This window comes from Chrysoperla carnea, chromosome 5 (assembly GCF_905475395.1).
Source record: "Chrysoperla carnea chromosome 5, inChrCarn1.1, whole genome shotgun sequence".
Lineage (NCBI taxonomy): Eukaryota > Metazoa > Arthropoda > Insecta > Neuroptera > Chrysopidae > Chrysoperla > Chrysoperla carnea.
The window spans coordinates 26,949,606-26,974,435 of record NC_058341.1 but is presented as its reverse complement, the minus strand read 5'-3'; the positions used below and the strand labels follow the sequence as shown (position 1 = coordinate 26,974,435).

General features: G+C 28.8%; 1 protein-coding gene across 7 annotated transcripts in view; it reads right to left on the bottom strand.

The window, feature by feature from the left end:
• The window catches only part of LOC123301489 (phosphatidylinositol 4-phosphate 5-kinase type-1 alpha), a 63,081-nt gene that overhangs the window by 10,685 nt on the left and 27,566 nt on the right, over positions 1–24,830 (bottom strand). Inside the window, exons 3-18 of one of the 7 annotated variants that reach the window (XM_044884238.1) lie at positions 24,262–24,418; positions 21,334–21,545; positions 18,565–18,707; positions 18,160–18,334; positions 17,537–17,752; positions 17,001–17,233; positions 16,362–16,508; positions 16,107–16,239; positions 15,065–15,152; positions 11,357–11,419; positions 10,062–10,133; positions 9,109–9,153; positions 6,833–7,114; positions 5,036–5,321; positions 3,339–3,523; positions 2,706–2,884 (exon numbers count right to left, since the gene is read on the bottom strand). In XM_044884238.1, coding sequence (XP_044740173.1) covers positions 2,706–2,884; positions 3,339–3,523; positions 5,036–5,321; positions 6,833–7,114; positions 9,109–9,153; positions 10,062–10,133; positions 11,357–11,419; positions 15,065–15,152; positions 16,107–16,239; positions 16,362–16,508; positions 17,001–17,233; positions 17,537–17,752; positions 18,160–18,334; positions 18,565–18,707; positions 21,334–21,545; positions 24,262–24,418 — 2,616 coding nt within the window. The remainder of the gene's footprint in view (positions 1–2,705; positions 2,885–3,338; positions 3,524–5,035; positions 5,322–6,832; positions 7,115–9,108; positions 9,154–10,061; positions 10,134–11,356; positions 11,420–15,064; positions 15,153–16,106; positions 16,240–16,361; positions 16,509–17,000; positions 17,234–17,536; positions 17,753–18,159; positions 18,335–18,564; positions 18,708–21,333; positions 21,546–24,261; positions 24,419–24,830) is intronic. The other 6 variants (XM_044884240.1, XM_044884241.1, XM_044884239.1 and 3 more) reach the window with 6 other exon arrangements.

Genomic DNA, 24,830 nt, shown 5'->3' with positions numbered 1-24,830 from the left:
AAGAAATAAATTCGAATATTCAAATTGCAACTCAAAAATAATATACGCAAGAAAATAAATATAAAAGTGCTAATAGCTTCTGTATATAGGGTGTTATATTGAGAGGAAGTGAATAAAATTTAACGAATGATTTTTGGAATCGAATTACGAAAATTAAATTTACTTTAAATATTAACGAATATTTCTAGTAGCGTAATATTTTCAAATTCGTAATGGTCGAGTTATGAAATCGATTTTCGTAATTTTTGAATCAAAATTAACTTAGGTTATCCGATAAAAGATTATTGTCTCCAATTGTTATGAACTAATTTGATGCTACGACGACGGTGAAAGTTAAAAATCGGTTCGATTTACAATTCTCGAAATATCAGCTTCACGGAACTCAAATTGAAAGCTCAATTAAAATTCTTAATATGATTACACTGTCAGTTTAGACTGTCAGCTAGTGATAGAAAAAAATAATCAATTTTTTACAGTCTGGGAATTTTAGGGGACATTTAATGTATATTTAAAAATTAACAATTGTTTGTAAAACAAAGAGAACACCTTTTTACAGTCTGTCGTTCATTAGAATAAAAGACAAGGCTGTTCAATACACTAAAAATTTATTGACAGGTGGTTTTCTCGTGTACAAACTTTAACAACAATATTGTTTTAACTAACTAATTTTGTTATGTTGAAGTTTCTACAGAAGAAAATCGTCTGCCAATAAACTTTAAGAGCATTGAAGAATTCTGCCTCTTATTCAAGAGAATGGTAGTAGACTGTAAAAAGTTTCCCTCTTCCTTATTTTCACATTTTTCTGTTGCTTGTGGCTGAATATATGTCCCCTATCATTGGCAGACTTTAAAAAATTGATAATTTTTTTCTGTCACTAGCTGACAGTCTAAAAGATGGTTTGTTCCACCAATAAACAAAAAATGATCGAAAAAAATAATCAAGTAGCTAATATCCATTAAACGATAGAGGAGAAAATCATTCTACAAGTTTTTCTGCACATCTCATAAAATACCATCCTATTACAGATTATGTGTTTGTGGTGTGTTGTGTATTGTGATATTAAAAAAGTTAATTAAAAAATCTTTTTTCAAATAGCAGTGTAATAACACAGTAAGTAATATAAAATCGTAAATGCTTAATACATTTTGTTAATAATAATAATAAATTATAATAATAAATAACGAGTGAACAAAGTGTGTGTATTAACAATTTACAATTATGCAACCCATGCAAAAAACACATGTACATTAATTTTGTGAGTGAAAAATTATAATTTGCAAATGTAATTATTATATCTAAGAATAATTTAACGTTTTTAAGTCGTTTTAAAAAAATTATTAAATTAATTAATGTACATACAATCACATATAAATAAAATCTGAAATATTTATTAATTTTATTGTCCTATCAAGGTGTTTCGTTAAAATATTTTGTCTTTTTATGGACGTTGTATCATAGACAAACAAAAGATGTTCCAAAAATTAGCGATATTAATATGGCGCTGAATTTGTTTATATCTTTTTTATTTTGGTTGTTACGTGTTTCTATTTTTATTTTATAACTTATATATCGTCACTGTAAGCCCAAAAAATATTTCGTTTCTCGGGTACCCAAAAAGCTTAGATCTGCTGGTTGTCTACTATATTTCATAATCGATCTCACAAAAAATCACGGAGAACGAAAAATGGTATAAAAAAATTAATTAAAAGTGAACTTAAAATTGTGAAAGGTTTTTGTGCAACAAACCTGTCTGCAGTTTGTAATAATTAATACCCGTTGCAATATATTTTAATAATGTATTGGATTTTAATGCTAAGAAAGACTCTATCTAGTGATAGAAAAAAGAACTATTGTCAGAACGCCAAATATAGCATAGTACATTAAAATGTATTGTAAAGCATATATCTCCTCTCTCTTTAATCATTGAAATAATCAGCTGATTGTAACGAGAATGGTTACATTTTGATACTCGTGGCGCTGACATCTTAGGGTTAAAATCCAATAGTAATATATCTATATCATCAATCCAACGCGAGCATATATCGCTGCCTGCCGTAGTAGATCGTGTTCTATTTGTAGAGATATTTAAGTCTACACAACATCCATATACGATATTAATAAAAAACAAATCAGAAAATTCAGAACCTAAATTAATCAAATATCGTCATTGCAATCAACTATATGAAACAAAGGTCGAAATAAAAATGAAATTGCTTTTAGATTGAGAATATTTCAAATTTTAAATATATGTACTACATTTTAAAAATTGAGCAAATAATTTAATTTTTAAATTTAATTTTGCCTTTATCAATACTTAATTTTAGGTTACCAAAACAAAATAAATAATTTATTTTTAAAATATAAATTTTGTCGTAAGGTTTTTTTTTTGTTTTACTTTGCGTATATACAAAAAAAAATAGTCAAAAATATAATTGATTTCAGCAGTATGAATGAATCGTTTAGATGCCCTTAGCAAATTTGTCACATAATATGGCACCCTTAATCCCTTCAAGCAACATATAATAAAGGCATCGAAATGATTTAGTAAAATAACGCAATAGTAACACCACAGAAGGAAACAATACCCAATTCTCACATAGTCATAATTAATATGTCCACAAAGGCAAAAATCGTTAAAAATATTTAGCAATATTTAAAATTTATAGCACAGCGGCAGCAGTTGTGGTCGATATACTTGAACTCACCATCTCCGATGCTAAACACATAGCTATGTGTTCCACCTCAGCCGCTTGTTTCATTGCCGGTGATAAATCACGATCTAGTGTACCAGTACTAGCATTTGATGAAGTCACTTGAGTTGTAGCACCAGTCATTGAGCCTGCACGAGATACGTGACTTGTTCGTATCGGGGTGGTTGGACAACCTGCGAAAAATATTTATTGTTTTTGTGTGTGCTTGCTATTTCTAACAAGCTGCGGTGGGCATGACCTTTAAGAGATCAAGCCTGTAAATTTCATATTAAATAAATTATTGTATTCTTCTCGAGACGGTTGGGTGTAAAAATCAAATATTCAATTAATTCTTAAGGTATAAGTTTATAAAAATTGGAAATTTGGAAAATCTAATGACATTGAAGTCTTATGGAGCCTCTCAACCTATCCAAATTTCAAATCGATCTCATCACTTACGAATACATTTTTTTAAATGGTGTAAAAAGGTTGTGGATAATTCAAACCATAAACATATTTAAAAATTTCGATTTTCGGCTCGAATACAATAATTTTCTATCATAAAAGTATGCAGCTTTACAAAAGGTGATCGAAACTAAAAATTTAAAAGCATTTGAAAGATTTGCTAAAATTAAAAAAAATGCATACCTATATCACCACTACTGCTGCTTTCCGTGAACGATGGTGTACCTTCCGTCCAGGTTGGGGTAGAACCTTCAACAGAATGTGGAGGTGTCCACGCTCCGCGAGTTCCACCCCGTCCAGAACTACCAGATTCAACGCTCAATGATGATTTGTTTTCACATCTAGATTCGAGTCGTATATCCGTAACACTAAACAAATAAGAGAACACAATTCATAAATATATAATCTAAGGAGGTACGATCATTTTCGGCTAAAAATTGTTATTTTAATGGGCACATAAAATAATAAAGTGAATTATTCATAAGAAACGGTTTAGAGAAAATAAAAAAACTGCTTCTTCTTAAGAGAGCATATTTCTAAAATAAAATTCGTTAAGTTGTACATAAGATTAATGTTTTTAATATTCTGAGAAAATTTTGAGTTAGAATTCTTTAAAAAACTCAAATAACTTGTCATCATAACTAAGCTATAAATACTATAGCTAGATAAATGAATGTTTTTTCTATCATTAGCTTGGTACTAAAACTCAGACCTAGAAAATTGGAGGTCTTCAATTGTTATCTACAGTTAAATTAAACTTTTTTCATTTCAAAATTACATACACATCTATGATTCCGAAAACGATCATACCCTCTCAAGCAAATAACTTGATATGTCTAATCAAATTTAAAAAAATGGTATAAAAAGGTTGTGTCATATTTTTTTAGGAAGGAGGGAAATTGTTTATAAATTAAAATCTGATTAAAGTAAACTAAACCTAATTTCTAATATGAAACTATAAAAATTATAAAATAATATAAAGTAGATTCTTTTAAATTATTAACAAGTATTATTCTAGACTTGATAAATGATATTTTTTATGGAATTGCTCTATGGTAATGGTTGCTCGGTTAAGGGGACATTCCTTTCAAGCTTTGCAAGTTACAAACTGTCTGCAAGAATTTAATTATCTTAAGAAAAGCTAATAGTTACAGTAATATTAGGAAGACATGAACAAAGTACATTTTCGATTTTTAACGTTCCAGGGCGCTTTGACTAAAAAAAGTAGAACTTTTTTTCCTACTAATGCACCATGGCAACCCTATGAAAAGTATTGAAAAGTCATCCTCTTAGGTCAACCATAGTAACGAATAATATTGAATATTTATAATAAATATTTGGAAGAAAAAGTCTTACTAATATTAGACCTTTTTTTCATCAAATAGTCAAATGCGCCAAAATGTAGAAAGTTCTAGCGCTCTTAGAGGTGATAGATTACAAGTATGAACTTCGCCGATAGCATTTTACCAGTTAGAGACGGTTTTTACCAGGTAAAACGATGTAGCCAATATTTGTGAAGGTTTTTTATCGATAGAAACCTCACAGTTTTCTAATTCATAGCCCTGGTATAATTTCCTTTCTTCTTACCACATTATACTTAATTTCGGGTTTTCTTTGAATTTTAAATGATTTGAATATCATTTTCGAAAATACAAGAATGTAAATAGAAATAATTTAAAAGAATCAAAAAGTACATCATAACAGCTAAATTAAACAAATTTAACATGCAAACAATGAAACATTCATTAATAATAATAAAAATATTTATAATTAATAAGAATAATGAGAATATAAATTCTACAAAAAAATGGTGGTTGGGAATAAAAGAAACATTTGCTTGTTTTTTTTTTTTAATTGAAATAAGTGCATAAGTAATATACCTGACAGTTTCTTCTCTGTATGTGCTACTTTTAATCATCGTTGAACTGACATGATGCATTGAGCCAACTCTCTGTCGACTACTACCCGAACTACCTGAACGACCTGAACCGCTTCCACTAGATCTGATGCTGCTTGCAACACTGCTATCTTGTGTACCTGAACTGGTCGCCACGGGACTTGGAGTACAATGGGCGCGCGGTTCAACAAATAATATCCTATCGGGTTGACGTAACACATCCTCAAAAGCGGGAGGAGGCGTAGAACAAGATGGCGATGGTGCTAAGCCTGTGTGAGGATTATGATTGTTTGTTTAGGTCTGTTGGGAACTAGCTTTTTTTACTACTTATAATAAATTTAGGGGGGAAAGGATGTTCACACATGTTTAGCAATATTCAAATACGTTAAATACATTAAAAAATTAAAGCAATGAAATTAGTTGTGAATTCAATTTAGTTGTAAAACGGTAATCATACGTCGTTCAATTGTTTTGTTTAGAAAGGGATGTGTGTATGTGTATATTTTTGAAAAGAGGATTAATTAAGCCATATTTTGTGATTTATAAAATATATACATAACCAAAATAAAAAAAATTAACGCAAACGATCAAACGTAATCATTCACATCATATGCCGGAAAACTTGTATTTGGTGTGTGTAGTTCAATCTTCCCTTTATATTCTTGTTCATCTGATTTTGGCACAGGGTAAATTTGAACACCATGCGGACCAATTACATTCCTTAAATAAGCTCCTTCAAATTTTTCACTCATTTGTTTTTCTTTATCATATTTTTGTCTTGATTTTATAATTTGCTTTTCTGTCTTACCCTGCCGTATATTTACGGCTGACCTTGTTTTAAATGAATCATTATCTGAGTCGTTTTTCCGATCAAATATCGATTGTAATTTCTTGACTTTTGGTCCATATTTAATTATTTCGCTAAAATCTTTTTTTGTTGAAACAATTTTAAAATTTACGCCAGTTGTATTTTTTTCATTTAGTGATCTTCGATGAAAATTAATATTTGGTTTAAGAAAACTTTTATTTTCAGTTTTTGTACCAGTTTCTATATTGTATCGTTTACTTGATCGAAATGATTTGGTTACAACATTGTCACGTTTAAAACTTTCGATACGACCTTGAATTGTACTAATTGATCGCTCTTTTTTTAATTCGGTAAGATTTGGTGATTTTTCGTTTGAATTAGCATCGGTAATTGGTTTTGTGCTTTTAAATGCAAATAAACTTTTTTTAGCTGCTTCAAATGTTATAGATTGCTTGATCGATGATAACTTATCCAAATGCAGAAGTTTTGATGCTTCTTTTGTAAACTTTTCGTAGCGACCTAGATTTTCTTCTTGAGAATTACTTGATTTCAAGCGATTTTGTTGAACTTCAGATATTGGTACCAAATTAATCGTCTTAAATTTATGAGATATTTCTGGCGATTTCTTTTGAATATAATCGTAAGGAAATTTTTTACTTTCGCCAGAAGACGATTGTTGTTGCTGATTTTCTGGTAAAACATATTTTGATGGTAACGCTAAATCGATAACCATAGTTTCGTCTTCACCATCTTGCGTTGCGTCATAATGGTCATATACATTGGTTATTTTAATAGTAGGAAGGAGTTTAGCATCGTGCGAACGAAAATAAAGTTGTGAGCTATTATCATGCTTAGAACAAAGTTGTACATCATGCACAGGGGTGTAATCAGTATCAGAAATAAAACTCTCAAGGTCATCATCATACTCATCGTGCATGCTTGTAGGCAAATTGGTGGTAGCGAGCATAGTACCTTTTCCAGCGTCTTTCGAACCACTGGTGGCGGCAGTTGAAGAGCTGGAAGGACCATTTCCGCGTTTTACTTTAGGAGAACCTCGAGGTGGTACTGGCGGTGGCACGCGGGCCTTTGTTACACCACTTCCACTACTGTCATGAGGAGGGGATGTTGCACTGGACGGAGGCCGGCCCTTCAACACGACAGGATATGAGGGTGTATGTCCTGTTGGAGGAGATGTTAGTGGAGTTGTTGAAGTACTAATCGGCTGTGTTATTGATACAGGGGTGGTAGTTGAAACTGGAACCGATGATGGACTTATAATACCTTGAGAGTGATCTGTAGGGCTACCTACTTTAGCTAATATAAATATCCCAAGGTTTTTTGTATATTTGAAAATAAAATTAGGTATAAATAAAGCAATGATGAGGTTTTAGGCATTTTTTATATTAGTCAGAACATATTAATGCAGCCAGAAGTGTGTTATTTTATGTATCATTTATGTTAAAACATCGAATATAAATTATACGACGTATAAGGCCGATCCAAGCCGTAAAGCAGCATGAAAACAAAGAGAAAGCATATGAGTTAATGTGATTTTTATAAGCTGTACGAATTTTTTTCTTTTATTTGTTTCATGATATCACATTGATTTCCTTTCTACATTTACAATTACATCTAATTTTTAAAATCCCATTTTTTAATACATTGAAAAATAAGAATGGTTTATTAAGGCAGTATGATCACTTATTTAAAATACTAGACGATTTCTTGGTCGTGATAAAATAATTATTTATGAATATAGGGTGGACCATTTTAATAAATTATGACTATTAGCTCGTTTTGTATTTAACCAATCAAAAAATAACTTCTAGAGTTTGATGAAGGATATCATGCAGTTCTAAAATCAGATTGGATCAGTCCTCCGAATTGCTTTAATAGTCACTTTAGATCATAAAGAGTAAAAGATACAATAACACTTTAAATTAGCAAGTTAATCTCATAAAAAACGAACATTTTTTATTAAATTTTTTCGAAAATCATTAGCTTTCGGAGAAAATGCGACTAAAAATATGTCATTATTACATTTAATCGAAAGAAAATAAACTAGCTTTAGAAAAATTTTTAGACAAAAATTATCAAGGACAATAAAAGTCATTCTGTTGAGTCTTTTGAAACTAGAATTTCAGGTCAAAGTCATGAACACAGACGAATGTCCTCTATTGCCCTTGATAACTTTTGGCTAAAGCATTTTTCTATAGCTAGCGTATTTTCTTTCGATTAAATGACTTATTTTTCGGAAAGTAACGATTTTCGAAAAATTGTTTTAAATAAAAAAGGTTTTTTTCTTAGATTGACCCGGAAAAGTAGATCCAATCTAATGTCAAAACATGTTGACACCCATCAAACTGCAATAAGTTTTTTTTTTTTATTAGTTAACTTACAAAACGAGCTATTAGTCCTACTAAAAATCTCATCAATAATATTTTAATAGCTACTGTGATCACACTACCTTAATTATTAATTAATGACTAAATGTTAATTATTATAAAAATTTACGTGAAATGTTTCTGATAAATCACAATAATAAAATCAAATGACAAGAATATCTAAAAATTATTCAGCTGCACTGCACTGTATACTGTTCGTCAAAAATTGCTCAACAAATTTTTAATAAGACAAAATAATACCGTTTAAAAATAAAATGACGACGAAAAGAGGTAGGTGCATATCGTATGAAGATTGAAGAGAAAAACGAGTCCATTTTTTTCGAATTTCAGATTTTTGAGATTGTTTAACGAGGATTTTTCTGAAATCTTTACAAACATATATTTATTGGTTTGATAAAATGGTTTTTTACAATTTTTTTTTAAAATAAAATGAATTTTAAAAATATTTATTCGTAAACGGTCTGCCTACGAAAGAGACGATTCACCTCTGATTGAATTTTATACAAGTTGATAGAAAGGCACATATAAGCTTCATTTTGAACCAAATACTAAAAATAAAAATGTCCTATTTTTAAAAATTGCGAATCCTTCTGATACACGAAGCACGTCAATTTTTACAATGGCACATTTATTTGTGCGATCGATATTCGACCGAATAATATTCTTGTCATCTAATATCATGTTTATTTAAAAAATAAGTACACGAACAAAGTGTTAACAGTGATATCAAAAAACATTTAAGGCGTCTAATCACGTGACTACTACTGTGATTGAACAGTGGTGAGTCAATATGATAGTGAGCCTGACTTGTTAATAGCATTATTTTTTGGTGCAATGACTCACCCGATTTACTTCCATTAGCTTGATGCGTGGAGCATGATGCTTGCCCTGCAGCGTGAAACATATTTATATAGTACAAAAAAACACCGTCACCCAAAAAAATTTATTTTGAATATGATTTAAAAACTGTGTGTGTGTGTGTGTTTGGGGAAATTTTGAGTCGAATTATATTTATGCACCAGTTAAAAAAAACCACCTCATTTAGGGTTTCATTCAAAATTCAGTTTTTGTTTAAATGTTTCATTTGGTCATTTTAAACGCGCCGCGTTTTAGTTACGGTCTCAAGTTTTAATCGAAAAAAGTATCTGATCATAATTTTTAAGATAAAATGAATCATTTTGATTCAAAACTGAATTTGATCACATTTTTTGTGCACCCGTTGATTTTTTAGAACTTCTTTACTTGCACTATTATTGAAAATATGAAAATGAGATTAAAGCAAAAGGCAATTAAATAATTGAAATGCTGTTAGCGGAATGAATGCAGTGTATTGAGAAAATTTATTTCCTATAGACATTATTTTAATTAATAGTAAACTAACAAACCCTCCAGTGTATCTTAAATGAAAAATGAATCTCAATTAAATTGACTTAAGATTATGATTATGTAATAAATAAACTGCTTCATAAAATTGCACACTTTAAAAAATTCAATTTAATGTTTCCTGATAAGTGTTTTATTTAAAATCATCCCTTGATTTTTGAGTTTAAAATCAAGCCTTTAACTGGGCATACTGAGCGTGATTGAAAATTAAAATTTATTTTAATTTATAGACCAAGAATTGGTTTTTATTTATACCTAGAAAGGTTAAAGTAGTAATATTAAACTTAAAATACACCACGATCTTAGTAAATTTAAACATGATTCATTTTCATACTAGGTCTCGTTATAATTATCTAAAATATTTACTGTAGAATAATTTGAAGAAATATCATTAAATTACAAATTGTACGTACCACTATCAATATCATTTTCTTGGCGCAATGGTCGTGATAACGATTTACGTTTTGATGGGGAATGTTTCAAAGCTGTAAATGAAAGTATCAGTAATTAGATTTTTTTTGTTAAAGTAAAAAAGTGTTTTATTATATTTTTTTTAGTAAAGCGTTGGGAAACACACTTTAAATTAGTTATTCCATTTTATGCTGTAAAGTTATTTTAAATTTTAAAATTAAACATTGATTTTTTTCTACGAATTTTTTCAAATAATTTTTAATAAAAACAAAAAATTAATTAAAGAAATTTCTAGACATAAAAAATAAACTACAAAATCATATTTTTATAAACTATTCAAAATCAAATAATAAAAAAAATTGATTTAGACAAACAATTGAATTAATTTTAAATTAAAAGCGTCAACACATTTATACATTGAAGGAAAAATATGAAAAACCTATGTATAGTTTTAAATTTCGTCTTTTAAGAAATCGTCAAGACATTACAAGAACGAACATTTTTTGAAATTTTGATAAAATTAAAAAAGCGAAACTACATTTGTTCCACTCTTATTTGTTACTGTAGTAAAACTTTATATATAAATATAAACGGAGAAAGATATAGAAAATGATCTGCATAAAGCAATACAAATTTCTATCAAATAAATTATTAAATTTACAAAACTTGTTTCGTACTATGGTTTCGATAAGAAAAAACACAGCTTCAACGCAATTTTTAGAAGTTAAGTCAAAAAAGTGCCAAAATCAACATTTGTTTTTAAAATGAATTCAGAATTGATCGGAAAACTAATCAACTGAAATACAACTAAAAAATTTCATTCAAATATCGTATTCATCAAATTTTGGACCATTATTATGTTTTTAATAGAATAATTCCCGATACTTTTTTGACAGTAGGACATAAGGCTATTTTTCTCGAAATTGACAGTTTCATCAAACTTTTGTAAAGGTCTTGAATATATATTATTGAAATTATTCTCCTAGAAATAAATCAACTTTAATACGAAAGAAGATTTTCAGGAACAATAGCTTTGCAGATAAAAATATAACACATATATAACAATGGTTAATTATTAGTTGAAATACAGAAAAAATTGAATAACTGTACTATACATAGTTTTTTTATAAGAAATGAAAAAAAAGGACATATATACAAAATTTAGATGCTTTAGTATTATTAGAAGAAAGATAAAACACACGAAGAGAATAGCTAAGAAATAGATAAAGAGTGCATTACAGAAAACACTTAAATTAGTTAGTAGAGTGCGGTTTGTTTTTAAGTGTAGATAGATTACCTATGTAGCTGGTAACGAGGGTGCGAAACTTGCGATGATTGCCCTTTATCTCAGGCAGATCCACTACGGGAGGCCAGGCATTGTTAACACACAGATACCCCACATCAGCAAATATCAGAGAATCACGTAATTTTTTGTTAGGGAAAATAAACATCTTATACAATTACACTTATAATGAAGAAAATGTTTTTCATTTCAAATATGTCGCTTGGAAAATTACAGACAAAATCAAACTCTTTTTGTAGAGTCTGTGGAAAAATTATATTTGAAATGTAAAACAATTTCTTTTAATTTTGGGATATGTAATTACAGCTAGAAAATAGTTTTGAAAAAAAATACATCAAATTATTCCATTAAGGATAAAATTAATTACAGTCAAATTGATCAGAACATTCCAAATTTTGAGCAATCAACGTATACATTTATTTTATTTTGACTTTTTGACATACATTAAACAGTAGAAAAAAAAGAATAAATATCTTATAAATTATTTTCAAAGTTTTTCAAGGACTTTTCCACGTGTTTGGTATAATTTTATCAAATTCCCATCATGCATGTGAAATTTTTATTGATTTATGTTAAAACGTAAGCGATTGACAGGTAATATAGGTGAAGTGTTTCGTTTTTCTTGTCCATTTAAGTCAATTACTTGTGATTGGTAGTTGGTCTCTGGTATACCGTTACTTGATTAAAATTAATGTATATTACAAAAATCAAATACATCCTGATAGTGACGGTTGTAATTTTCAATTTCGCCAGTGGCTGATTGAGTAAACCAGAGCCGTTAATTGATTACGGTTGAGAAGTAATTAGCTATGCTTTAAGGTTTCATGGAATTTTGATTTTAAATTTCCAAATGAATGTTACAATCGTACAACCCACCAAATGTAACAATACCTCCAACCCCCTGCAAACCTTTAAAAAAAAGTTTATGTAAGGCCTAAAAGATCTGAATAAGGATCAACATTTCAGAGATGGCCTAGCAAAAGGAAACGCTCTCTTATGGCAGCGAAAGATTTTTTTTTTAAATATTACTTTTCGAATTGAAATTTATATTTTTTCAGGAGACCGATAACTTAATCAAAAATCAATATTGATCGCAGATATGTTTTTTGATTTATCTGACACATGAATATATTCGAGTGTCATGTGATATTTGAGAACTTTTTTCAAAATCAAATTGAAAAAAACTTGAAAATAATTTAATAAAACTGTTATCAAAATTTTTGCAAGATTATAATTTAAAAATATAAAAAATTAATACGACAATAATATATATTAAAAGCAATAAACAATGTTTTCATTTGTTTTTAGTTTTGTATAAACATTGATAAAATGTATCTGAGCAATAGGACATTGAATTGTCTAGCACAAGAAATTGATTATTAACTACCACGAATTATTGTGTATGTGTGTAATTGTATAAATTATATGAAAATTAAATAAATAAAATAATTAAAAATAAATAAGAAATACAAAATAATAGCATAATTTGAAAAATAGAATAGTATTCAAAGAGCAAGATGGATTTTGATCAAATTATATTTTTTAAATTAATCAAATTTGTATTTTTTTTAAGAAAATGATAAATAATAAGAAAAGCATAAAAAATAAAAATACTTCCTACAAGATGGGATAATTCTACAAATTTGATCGATATTTTATTCAAAACAAATCCTACATAATTTAAATATAAGCACTTAACTGCTGTAATTTTAGGATTTGTACTAACAATAAGTTTAGGCAGCCTCTTTAATTAATTATAAGGGAAATGTTTATTATTTCGTATACGAGATTTGAAATCTTAAATGAATGATTGTTAATATAAAGTTTAGGTTAGGATACGATGTTGTCCGAGTAGGATTATATTCAGACCATAAGGCCCATTTGATATTAAAAGAAGGCATCATCTCACAAGAAATCATTATCTTTTGAACCATTTGGAGCCTTTAATAAAAGCAGATAATAATTAAGTCGTCGGATATCAATTCGGAAATGTCGTCAAAGAATGACTGACACAAACGTGTCAGGCGTGTTAAAGCAAGAGCACTATAGTTATGGAGGAGGTAGATTGTCGTTTTCTCTTCCGCCTCAATTTATATTAGCCTTATATCAGCGCTCAATATTCATTGTAAAATTTATTCCGATTTCAATAGTGTTGTCTTCTGATGCATAGCCCGGGAATGATATTCTGTAATTAGTTTACGACGACTTCCCTATTGTTCAAGCTTTAAAAATAGCGATGTAATACTATTTTATTTTGTGTAAAAATACTAGACACATGGCATATTCTGTATTATTACTTAATACGTATTTCATGTATAATGTAGACAAAGGTGTTACTTATCGTTAATTTGTGGCCTCTTTTTCAAAAGATCATTCTTGTCTGAAAACGTAAGTTATAGTTCCTAGTTTGTTTGATTGGCTCAGTGTAGATGATAGATATTAAGTAGGAAGATACTCGTTAAATTTTGAAATTGATTAGTATAATGATAAGATTAGTTATGATTATATATGATATAATCATAACTATAATATATAATGATTAGATTAGTTATGGCACACTGAACCTTATAAAAGCAGTATTGCAACTACTGAAGAGAATGAGACTAAACAGCTTTTGGCAGATAGAGATAACTGTGGTGTCAAAGTTAATTATATAAATTTAAACCTGTTATCTTAATAACCTTTGACATAACGATATCTAGTAAATGATATGAGATCAAAACGATTTAGAGCCGAATATTAAGAATCAGTCCTCCTTTGAACAAAATAGATTTGAGATCATCGCATACGAAATAATAAGTGGTTTTCTTTAATTTCATTAAATAAATGAAAAATTTGAAACAAACCGAAAAAGATAAATAAAAGATTTTTTTATACATAAAATATTAATAAAAGTAAATAAAATAAAGAAATAACTTGTGTGCGAGAGTGTGTTACTAACCCCTGAATCGTAATGAGTTAGTCAAACGTTGAAACATGTAGACACCTACTAGACATGTAGTTTAAGACAATTAAGAAAATAAAAACACTGTGTGATTTGAAATCTGCTTATTACAAAAGATATTTGGAATGTGAACGAACCTACGCATACCATATGGAAAGCGTTTCTGGTTTATTCGAAAACAATTTCAAAGGCAACCATATCCGGAAACTAGTTTTCGAAAAAAATCAGACGTGTAAGTTTAAAAATAGCCATAATACAAGCTTTCGGCAAATATTTTCTGATAAAATATTCACCTGAGGAGAATTTCATATCCAACGATCACACATTTTATTATGTTTGATCCTTCATTTGTGATCGAAAAACTAGTTTCCATCGATAGTGTTTGTCAATAAGTTATTTGTAGGATCTAAAAATATAAAAAGTTTCCTTTCAGGAACTTTTATTAACCTTCTAACCTCTTATTAAAATATTTTTTTTTACTTTATTGTATAAATTGTAAAACCTGTTGACAAATATTTTGTAAGAACCAGATTTAAATCACTTGTTCCAAATAAAGAAACATCAATATTATATTTTGTTCAGAAATTAAAGATAAAAAAAGAATCCAGTATTTGCCTAGAAAAATGTTGTTGAATTTATATTTAGAAAAATACCTAAACCAGATCAGAATAGTTAATATATTCCAAAATTTGATTACTTGTTTTTCCATTTTTCTTTTTAAATTATGTATTTTATATATTGAACAAAAATATACTTACGGGATGGTATTTTCTTAAATACTGTTTTCGCCATGAAAGCTTGAAATCTTTGTGCATAAAAACCAGGTCTATGCACTGATACAGTATCCTATAAAATTAAAAATTTGATTCAATAACGAATTATGTTTTTCTTAAAACCAAACTAATATTATAAAGAGGAAAAATTTGTGAATTTGTTTGCTTGTTGCTTGTTCGCATAAATCAAGAAGGGCTGAACCAATTGTTATGCTCATATTATTTTGTAAAATAAGCTATTTGCATTACGTACATTATTTAATAAATTTTTATCTAACGGAATCTTTCCGTTCATTTTAAACCTTTAGATATAAAGATAATGAAAATTTTGCTTCAATTGTATTTCTGTCCAAAGAAGTTTTGAAAATACTCTACTAATATCCGACTGAAAATTCATTTATGACTTCATTTTGACAAGCTTGAAACATATTTTATTCGGGAAAGATTGAAAATCTTGAAAATATACCGACAACTTAAATATTTGCAATTTTGAAGTATAAGTGTATTCAGCATAACTAAAAACGCATTCGCTTTTTTCATGACAGAGGTTTCTCTATCTTAAGTTTTAGCTCCCTTATACATTATATGTATCTTATCATAGAAAAGTATATAATAGGTTCTAAATTCATAAAGAACAATAATTTAGAATAAAGTAGAATTTTGGTCTTTAGAATAAAACCATTAATATTGCTTGTCGTCCTTAAATTAGAAAACGCCGTGCGTTTTGGAGAATTTTCTCAACCAAACAAATACTTTAAACTCATCATAGTGGAGCCAACGAAGTTACAGATGAATATTAGACATTTGCCAAAACTTCCCTAGACACTGAAACTATATGTGAATAATATTTGATTAAAAATAAAAAATGTTGTTCCTTTAAATTTTTTTTGCTACTTACTGATCCAGTTTATTTAATAAATTTGTAGAAAGATAGTGAAAGCAATGGAATAAATTTATAAAACCTCCAGGTTCTTCAATTTACAAAATATTTACAGTTATTTGAGAAAAAGATCAAAATGTTACTTACACCGTCATGTATCATAGATTTCCATGTGTGCTCTAATTTTTTCTTAAGTCGGTAGCTCTGCAGGATGTCAATGATACCCACAAATAGTAACAGTCTTTCACCTCTTGCACTTCGTGCTGGAATACCACCAGGTCTATATTTAAAATGAAACAAATTGTTCAATAAAAATAATCCTAGTAAATACATTACACGAGGGTATTTAGAAAAAATACTAATCGAATTAGATAAATTTAATCCGATTATTATTATACTCACGGAACATCTTCCTCTTCATCAATTGGTTCACTTTCAGCTTGTATACTTTCCATGGCAGTGGAATGTGCGACAAGTCGTTGTCGATTTATAGATCTACTACGATTTAATGCTATTGCATTGTCTTTTTCACGCACTCCGCTACGTTCTCTAACATTTAAAATATTATTTATTGTATATAGTGTAATGCATGTGTCTATAGTTCACTTTTTATATTCATATAATCCCAAGATTTTTCTTTGTTATTGCATTTCAATAAATTTGAAAGTTAATTAACGGTAAAGTTAGGTTCACTACTTAGTTTTAATTATATTTTACTCTTTAAGTATTAATTAAATTAATAAAAGAGTCTTATTAGTTTTCGGGAATTGGCAATGGTTGAATTAGTTTGCGAATGTTCCCTTTATGGATGTTATTTGTAATTGAAACAGTCACCAAATTAGTGAGGCTTCTCAGGAGAACAATTACGATTAGCTACATACTTATGATGACTACATTGGCGAATTTAAATTTTATTTCTAACAACTAGAGTTTTCATAAATTATCTTTGATAATTTCACTATCAAATTGTATAAATAAAAAGACAAAAATAAATTTGGAATGTTATGAATATAAAAAATAATTATTATAAATTGTTCTTACCTATCCCGCTGCTGGAACATGTTTGCCATGGCCTCTATTCTTTCATCACGCTCTCGCTCTCGTACTTTATCTAATAATGACGAAGCAGCTAAACGATCCGTTTTTTCGGCTGTCCGTTCAGACATTAAAAACGTAACAGTATGTGGTGCACTATCATTGTCTAAAGGTGGTAATGATTCGTCTGGGCACTCTCCACTTTCACCGAGATTCTCTAATACTTGACTTTTTTGTTCCTAAATGACAACATACAGTTTATAAATTCTCTAATACTTGACTTTTTTGTTCTTAAATGACAACATACAGTTTATAAACTTTTTCCAATAATGTTAATAGTAAAGCCTTATATCTAAAGGGTTGAGCCTTAATAAAATATCTATAAGAAAAGGGTCATATCTAAAACTTCCGTGATAAATAAATCAATGATGTAGGTGAGGATTCTACACAATAATTATGACCACAATGAAGAAGGCAAAACCATTTTAATTGAGCTAAAAAATAATATGGGATCCAATTTGTAAATTGATATCAGTACTTACTTGTTTCTCCTTTTGCGCTTGATCAAGATTATGTACACCAACTAATAAACTGTAATCCATAATTTTAAAACTTTCTAATACTCTACAATCCCTTTGTATTGTCTTTACTAATGCACTATAAGTATCCGCTTCTAAAAATAATCCTTCAGGATGATGTTCCATAAAATCTAAATCTTTATAGGTTGGTGATGATTTTTGTCTTTCTGATTTATTCGCCTACAAAAATAAAATGTTTATTATTAAACATTTATATATTTTAATAATTAACTTAAACGCCGCACGATCATATTGGAAAATCCAATTAACCTCGAAAGCTTTCTATTAAAGCTATCTGGCTAAAGTGTAATCGTCCTTCAATCGATAGTATGATTTTTTTGTATATTTAGCGGATTTTAACTTCATGATTGAATATACGAACTTTTGTTTTGATATTCGATATTTTTATTCAGGAGCATGGATTAGCTACCTATTGCATTTAAAAAGTTTAATGTTTTTCATCATTTTGGGTTAATGATCGATAACTCAGATAAGTTTCGAAAGATCTTAAGCCCATTTTCCAAAATGACTTTTGCTGAGAAATGGCAATGGTTAAAATAGATTTTAATAAAAAAAATAATACTTACTTTTCGTTTATACGTACTGCCTTTAAGATCATATTTCATATGCATTTTAATTGAACTCGGTAATAAATTATTCATAGCAACAAGTCGAACATTTTTACTATTACATTGATAACAGTAGAGGCCGAAAAATTTAGGCAATAACGTTCTTGGATTTTGATTTAAATTCATATAATATCTGAAATTAAAATCATATTATAAGAATTTATTTTCAACATCTCTGTTAGAACTACGAAGAAATTTCTGTTGTGACTAGACTACATGTACGAACAATGTTAAGGAATATTGATCAGTTGACGATCTATTTATTTAACATAATGAACTGCTAAATTTAAAATCAACGTTCGTATAGCCTTAAAAGTTAGTCAATTGTACTAATTGAGTATTGTTATGAAAATGATTGCTTACCCTGGTAACAATTTTTGTAAAAATTCACCTTCCTTATGTTGTACAGTTTTTATAATAAATTCATCATCATCCGTTAAATAAAAAATAGAACCACTAGCACCTGGGTTTGACAATTCACGTAATGATGCCGAGCACATAGACATCTACAAAATAAAAACAATTAATTAGTATGCAAAATACATAAAGTAAAAGGTATATAATAGCATTTCTTTGGATGATTTTCTGCAATAAACAATTGTCTTAATATCGAAGTTGCATTGCCCTTAAATCTTTTTGGGAGGAATCCTGACACTCGATCAATCAACTATTTTTTAGTCAATCATAATCAATACAAGTAGACCGTGGGACACCACGGTTTATTTTTTAAATGATAAATACATACTTGAAACTTCGTGAGTGGATTTTTTTGACGAGCCTACCAAACTTTTCTCTACGATTTTTTTCGAAAAGGCTACGTTTTCAAATGTGCATGATGACGACATATTTGAGTTATTGTTCTGAAAAAAACGCACCAGGAAATTTATTGGACACTGTGACCACTTGATAACATTAATAAATATTAAACAATAAAATATTTTGTCCGAGAAAAATACTGCACCGATGAGCTTGGTGATACAACCTCGAACTTGCCGTAGTTAAGTATTTTTATTTTTGAATACGTACATGATTAACTTTTACTGAATTGTTTAATAATTATTAATGTTATCAAGTAATCATAGTGACCGACAAATTCCCAGCTGCGTTTTTTCAAAACGAAAACTCAAATATGACGCCATCATGCTCATTTGAAAAAAGCAGCCTTTTCGAAAAAATATCGTAGAGGAAAGTGTGGTAGACTCGTCAAAAAGAAGACACTCACGAAGTTTCAAGTATGTATTCATTTTTTTTTTAAAACGTGGTGTCATGGTCTATACTCAAATTTGAATATTTTTTAAATGCATTGCTAATTCTAAGCAATACAGCTTGTGGGGGACAACGTTTGATTGAAAGCATCTACAATTTACAAGGCAAAATGAGTAAATTCATAAGTGATGAAAGAGCTATCTCTGTAACTTCAGGCAAAAACACTTTTTTGTATAATGTTTCAAAAAAAAAAGTATCAATTGTCAAAACAAATCTATTAAGTGTGAATATTCGAGTGACCTAATGACTACGAGATCATTTTTAAGTAATTTTCAACGAAAAATCTAATGGTGACCCTAAACATTCTTGGGCCAATGATCTAAGTACTTATTTTAACGTAAAATATTCCACTCTTTGACAATATACAAAAAGGTATTTCCATTTTTTTAAATTACTTCAAGAATTACCTTGGTTTTTCCATTTTTTTTTTTTTTTATATAAGCGTTTTAATGTAAATAAACAGTCTAGTTTCTTAAAGGTCACATTAATATGTAGTTTTAGATTTAATATTATTATGTGATACGTTAAACTAGAAATTTTCCTACTGTTAGAAAGATCGTCAAACGGATTAAAACAAAAGATCCATTATATTATCAATTATATAAGAATCAATGTTTATAAAACATTGGCTTTGTCTATAGAAAAAAGTTCATTTGAACTTGATAATAAGTTTCATTGACGATTAATTGATGCAAAATTATTAAAATATATTCGATGATTCATATAGACAACAATTGATAATATAAACAAGATTTTTATTTTTTATTTTGACTGATATTTATATTTGCATTGACAAATAAAGTGAATTTGTAATTTTAAATATTTACCTTTATAAAATTTAATTTATAAATTTTATAGAGGATGATTAAAAAGTAATAAATTGTTGTACATTCCGCCGAATTGATTGCAAAGTATTCCTTATTTTTGGGTCATCAAAAAATGTCGTTTCGGTACAGAATTTTTGCTAGTGGGATATGCTATAAATCCGTTTTTACGTTTTATTAGAATTTTCGCTGCGCTACTTTTTGGGTATTCCTAGCGGCCCCCCTTTAATTCGCATGAGTTGGAATTCGATTAGTTGATTTGTTTAGTAGGACCGATGCTATTAAAGGGAGGAGACTGGTTGATTTAAGCAATTTGGATGGGATTTTCAAGGATTGGTTTTTTTGACATTTTCAAGGATTGGTGCTATTGTATAGTCCTTTTAAGCGTATATAACAATTTTCCAGCCATATCCCCTTTTTTATTATGTCGAAATATTATGGATTTCCATAGTTTGAGGCTTTGCATTTCCCTCCCTCACATCTCTCCAGATTGAGATATACGGTTGAAAATTTGTAAGTTGGATTTAAGGAAATGCTTTTGGAGGTGCCAATTTTCAAATACCTCTATCCCCTTCGCAGAACTGCGAAATTTAATAATTTGCGTACCTCTACAACCACACCAAATTCAGTAAGAGAGTTGAACATTCGCCTGAGACAAATTAAGAATATAAATGTTAAGGAAGTGCTTTTTGACCGTGCCCACGTTCCATTCCACATCATATTTTGTAAATATTTTAAGCGCTCAATAACATGAAAAGACCAAAATCCCATACCAATAAAAATCTAATAACATGAATCATCTAATGGGGAAATATGACCTTTGTGATGGAGCTTAGCTGCTCATGAGTTTTTTTTTCCTACCATTAAAAAGTCAGTATAGTTAAATGAAAAACTTAGACTTTATATCCAACCTGATCTATGATCTGATAAATGAACTTTGAAATATTAAAAATAACATTGCAAAAAACTGTGAAACATACAAATTAATGCTAATTTATTATTTTGCAATTATTTGCAAACTAAAAATTAAATTAACACTTACTAAAAAATCATCAGGTTGAATACCAAACAAATCACGAAAATAACGAAATGCGATTGGTGCATAATTTTTAAAACGAAATTCACTATAATGATGAGCTGGAGTGTGATTTGAGCCTTCACTTGGAAAGTTGGTGGTTTCTACTGTCATAAAATCTTGCATAAGTAAATCACGTTCAGGTTTCGATGCCAGACCTCCGACTGCATGTTGGATCCCTAAAAAAGAAATTTTGAAAATTAATTTTTGAGAATGCTTTTAAGAGAATAAAATAATTAGAAGAATATATATCATTGGTCATAAATAACTGATGTTGATGTAAGGTAATCTCGAAACGAAAAAAAAAAATCAATAAAATTTCTATGCAGCATTCATCAATTTAACGTCAAAAATTTTTAGATGTGAATTTTTAGGTATTTTATTTACGGAAGGGACCACAAAGAGGGGTATTGCCTATCAAAAAATGTTTACTCAAATTTGTATATTAGCTGCGGAGACATCCATTATAATCTAAATATCTTACTCGTCTAATAGTTGATAGTGATAATACAATACATTTGTTTTCACTACACCTGGTTGGGAACCGACAGATATATTGTCGTATCCACCAACTATCAATTTACCAACCATCATGCGGTTAGGCTTGCAAAAAATAAAAAAGCATATCAGATATATCTTTTTTGCATACCAGCCTATATATTATATTCGATTGATTATATAAATATGTATGTTATACTAAATCAATAGGCGGAAACATTTATTATAGCTTAGACGTGAAATATGCTGAAAGCACTCTAACCTTGCATTTTATAGTAAAAATAACAGCGAAGTTATTTATTACAAGAATAAGCACATATTTTATTATATTAAATAAACTCTTAATTATCTCTTTCTGTTTGAAAGTTTACAGCACCCAATTTTATTATATATTTTATTTCGTTCCTGACATTTTTAAAATTCATTTTCTGAGTACAATTTTGACCCAAAAGTTTTTAGATTATAATTAATTCGAGAAAATAGGCATTTAAAAGTTAAAAAAGTGTTTTTTGAAAGTAACACTCTCGCTTCATCTACCCGAGTGCCACGAAAATAGTTGTGTAGATTCTAAGGTCGTAAAATATACATTTTTATAATTAACTCCAAATGGAAGGATTTTTCAAGAAAAAACGATGTGTAATAAATTGTAGCTGTCATTTATTTATCTACAAAAAAAGTTCAGAGATATTTTTCCGTAAAAGTAACCATTTGCGAGAATTAACTAGGGACGTATAGGTTTGATACTCGCCAAAATCTATACATTTCCTTTTTGAAAGCTGGATAGAGAATGGAATTCTAAGACGAAAAGTTTTTGCACATTTTTGCATCTGGCCCACCCTTAATAAAGTCTACTGGTTTTAGAACGCATCGCATTGATCTACGGTAATGGAAGGAAACCCTACCCACCTTTTTTAATAACTTCGTGACTTACAACTCAACCTGAATCTTAGAGTAAGGAAAGACCTATCCGCCTATGATTAGAAGATTTGACACAATGAGCCTTCGCGAACAACTGATAAAAATTGATTAGTGATTGCATTCAATTTAAATTCGATACGTTTTCATTTCATTTGATTAAGACAAAAAAAAAATGCAAGATAAAAAACATTGAATAATTACTTTAAATTTAATTATAAATTATTTACGCTACATTCACTGTGTGAAAGTTAAAAAAAGTGAAACATCGAAGAATTTATAAACATTGTATCGCACGAGTATTATAACAATTGTTTTTTTAAATATTATACTACCCGTAGTATTAATAGTCCGGACGCTAGCTGGGGTTTCGAATATTTTTTTAGCTTCATTACGTTAAAATTTAAAAATGTATTATATATTTTTTGATGCTTTTGATACGCTGATTTAATTTTAAATGCGAAAATAGCTCATTAATTAGTTATTAATAATTTAATTGCTTAAATGACCATTAAAAATTATTTATGCTATATATATATGGAGATTGTAGCCATTAAAATAGTTGGATAATTTAATTAAAACATTTTTTCTTTGGATTGTCGAAGAATATTAGTAAAAAATTTGTGAATAATTTAGTGCAAAAATACATTTTCATGGACTTAGTCAATTATAACTCAGCTTCCATTAGATATAGGTCAATGACGTCTCATTTTAAAGGTGATCATCTTAGCAATAAAAAAAATGTCATTCATATCTTTTTAATTATTTATAACCAAGTTATAATCATTTCTATAGCCAATCTCATTAGCATAGATAATTTTTTATAACCATATAAACAATTAAATTGTTAATAATTAATTAATGCACCAATTTTGGGATTAATACTCTCGAAAAATAAACGCATGTATTAAAACACAATGAATAAGAAAAAAAACACTGGAGCTGGCGTCCGGACTAAAACCCAAATGTTTATTAAAAAGAAGATCTCTATCTGTTATCACATCATGCAAACAAAAATTATGTATTCTTTTCTTTAAAGAAAGTTGTCTTAAATTTTATTAAATTATTTTACTTTATTTAAATCTTGAATGGAAATTATACAGCGAATCTCGATAACTCGTAGCTCATGAGATATATTACTCAATAAAAATGTTCAAATTATCGAGTATTGGGAGTTATGGAAGTTTAAAAGTGTTTAAAATTAAATGTAGCTTCTTCGTGTCTTTATTCCTCCTCTTGGTATGTGTTGAGATAGCAAAAGGTATTATTATAGCTTATATATAAAGTTTTACGGCCCTTTTATGGGAACATTTTTTCATGAGAAAAATCAAAGCTTTAAAATTTTAATATATTTGCTGCCTGTCGATCTCCAAAGCTAAATAAAGCATGGATTATGTTCGTGATAACTTTCGTCATAGGCTCTTCTTTTGGAAAATCTACACCAATGATATTTTATAACAAAGATGAAAACAAATACTGTACCCAATTGTATTGATCCCATAATCTGCGAAGTTTGAATCTTTTTGTACGTGATTTCACCACCCACACCAACTCGCCGATGGCCGATCTTTCTTTCTTTGTCCCCCATTCGTAATGATGATTTATTGCCAGCCATTGATGTTGGTCCACCAGTGGACACCTGAAAACAAAAAACAAAAACATTAAACAAATGTTTAAATTATTGTCTTTGAGTCTATAATTTTGTTTATCATATGCCCATATAATTTCCTTTTACCTTATAATATTAACCGAAAAATTATTAAATTTTCTTTTCCCATTTCTCTAAAATCTCATTTTTTACGGGTTGGTGTTAGTAAACGAACTTGGCTCTACGTTCAAAGAAAAAAACGCACTGTAACACTTTAAATTAGAAATTTGATCCTCATAAAAAAAAACTAACAATTTTTGTTCAAAATATTTTTCGAAAAACGTTAGCTTTAGGAAGAAATGCAACTCATAAATATGCAATAATGATATATTTTAAAGTTGCATTTCCTCTGAAAGCTAACGTTTTTCGAAAAAATGTTTTAAAAAAAAATTTCTCTGCAACT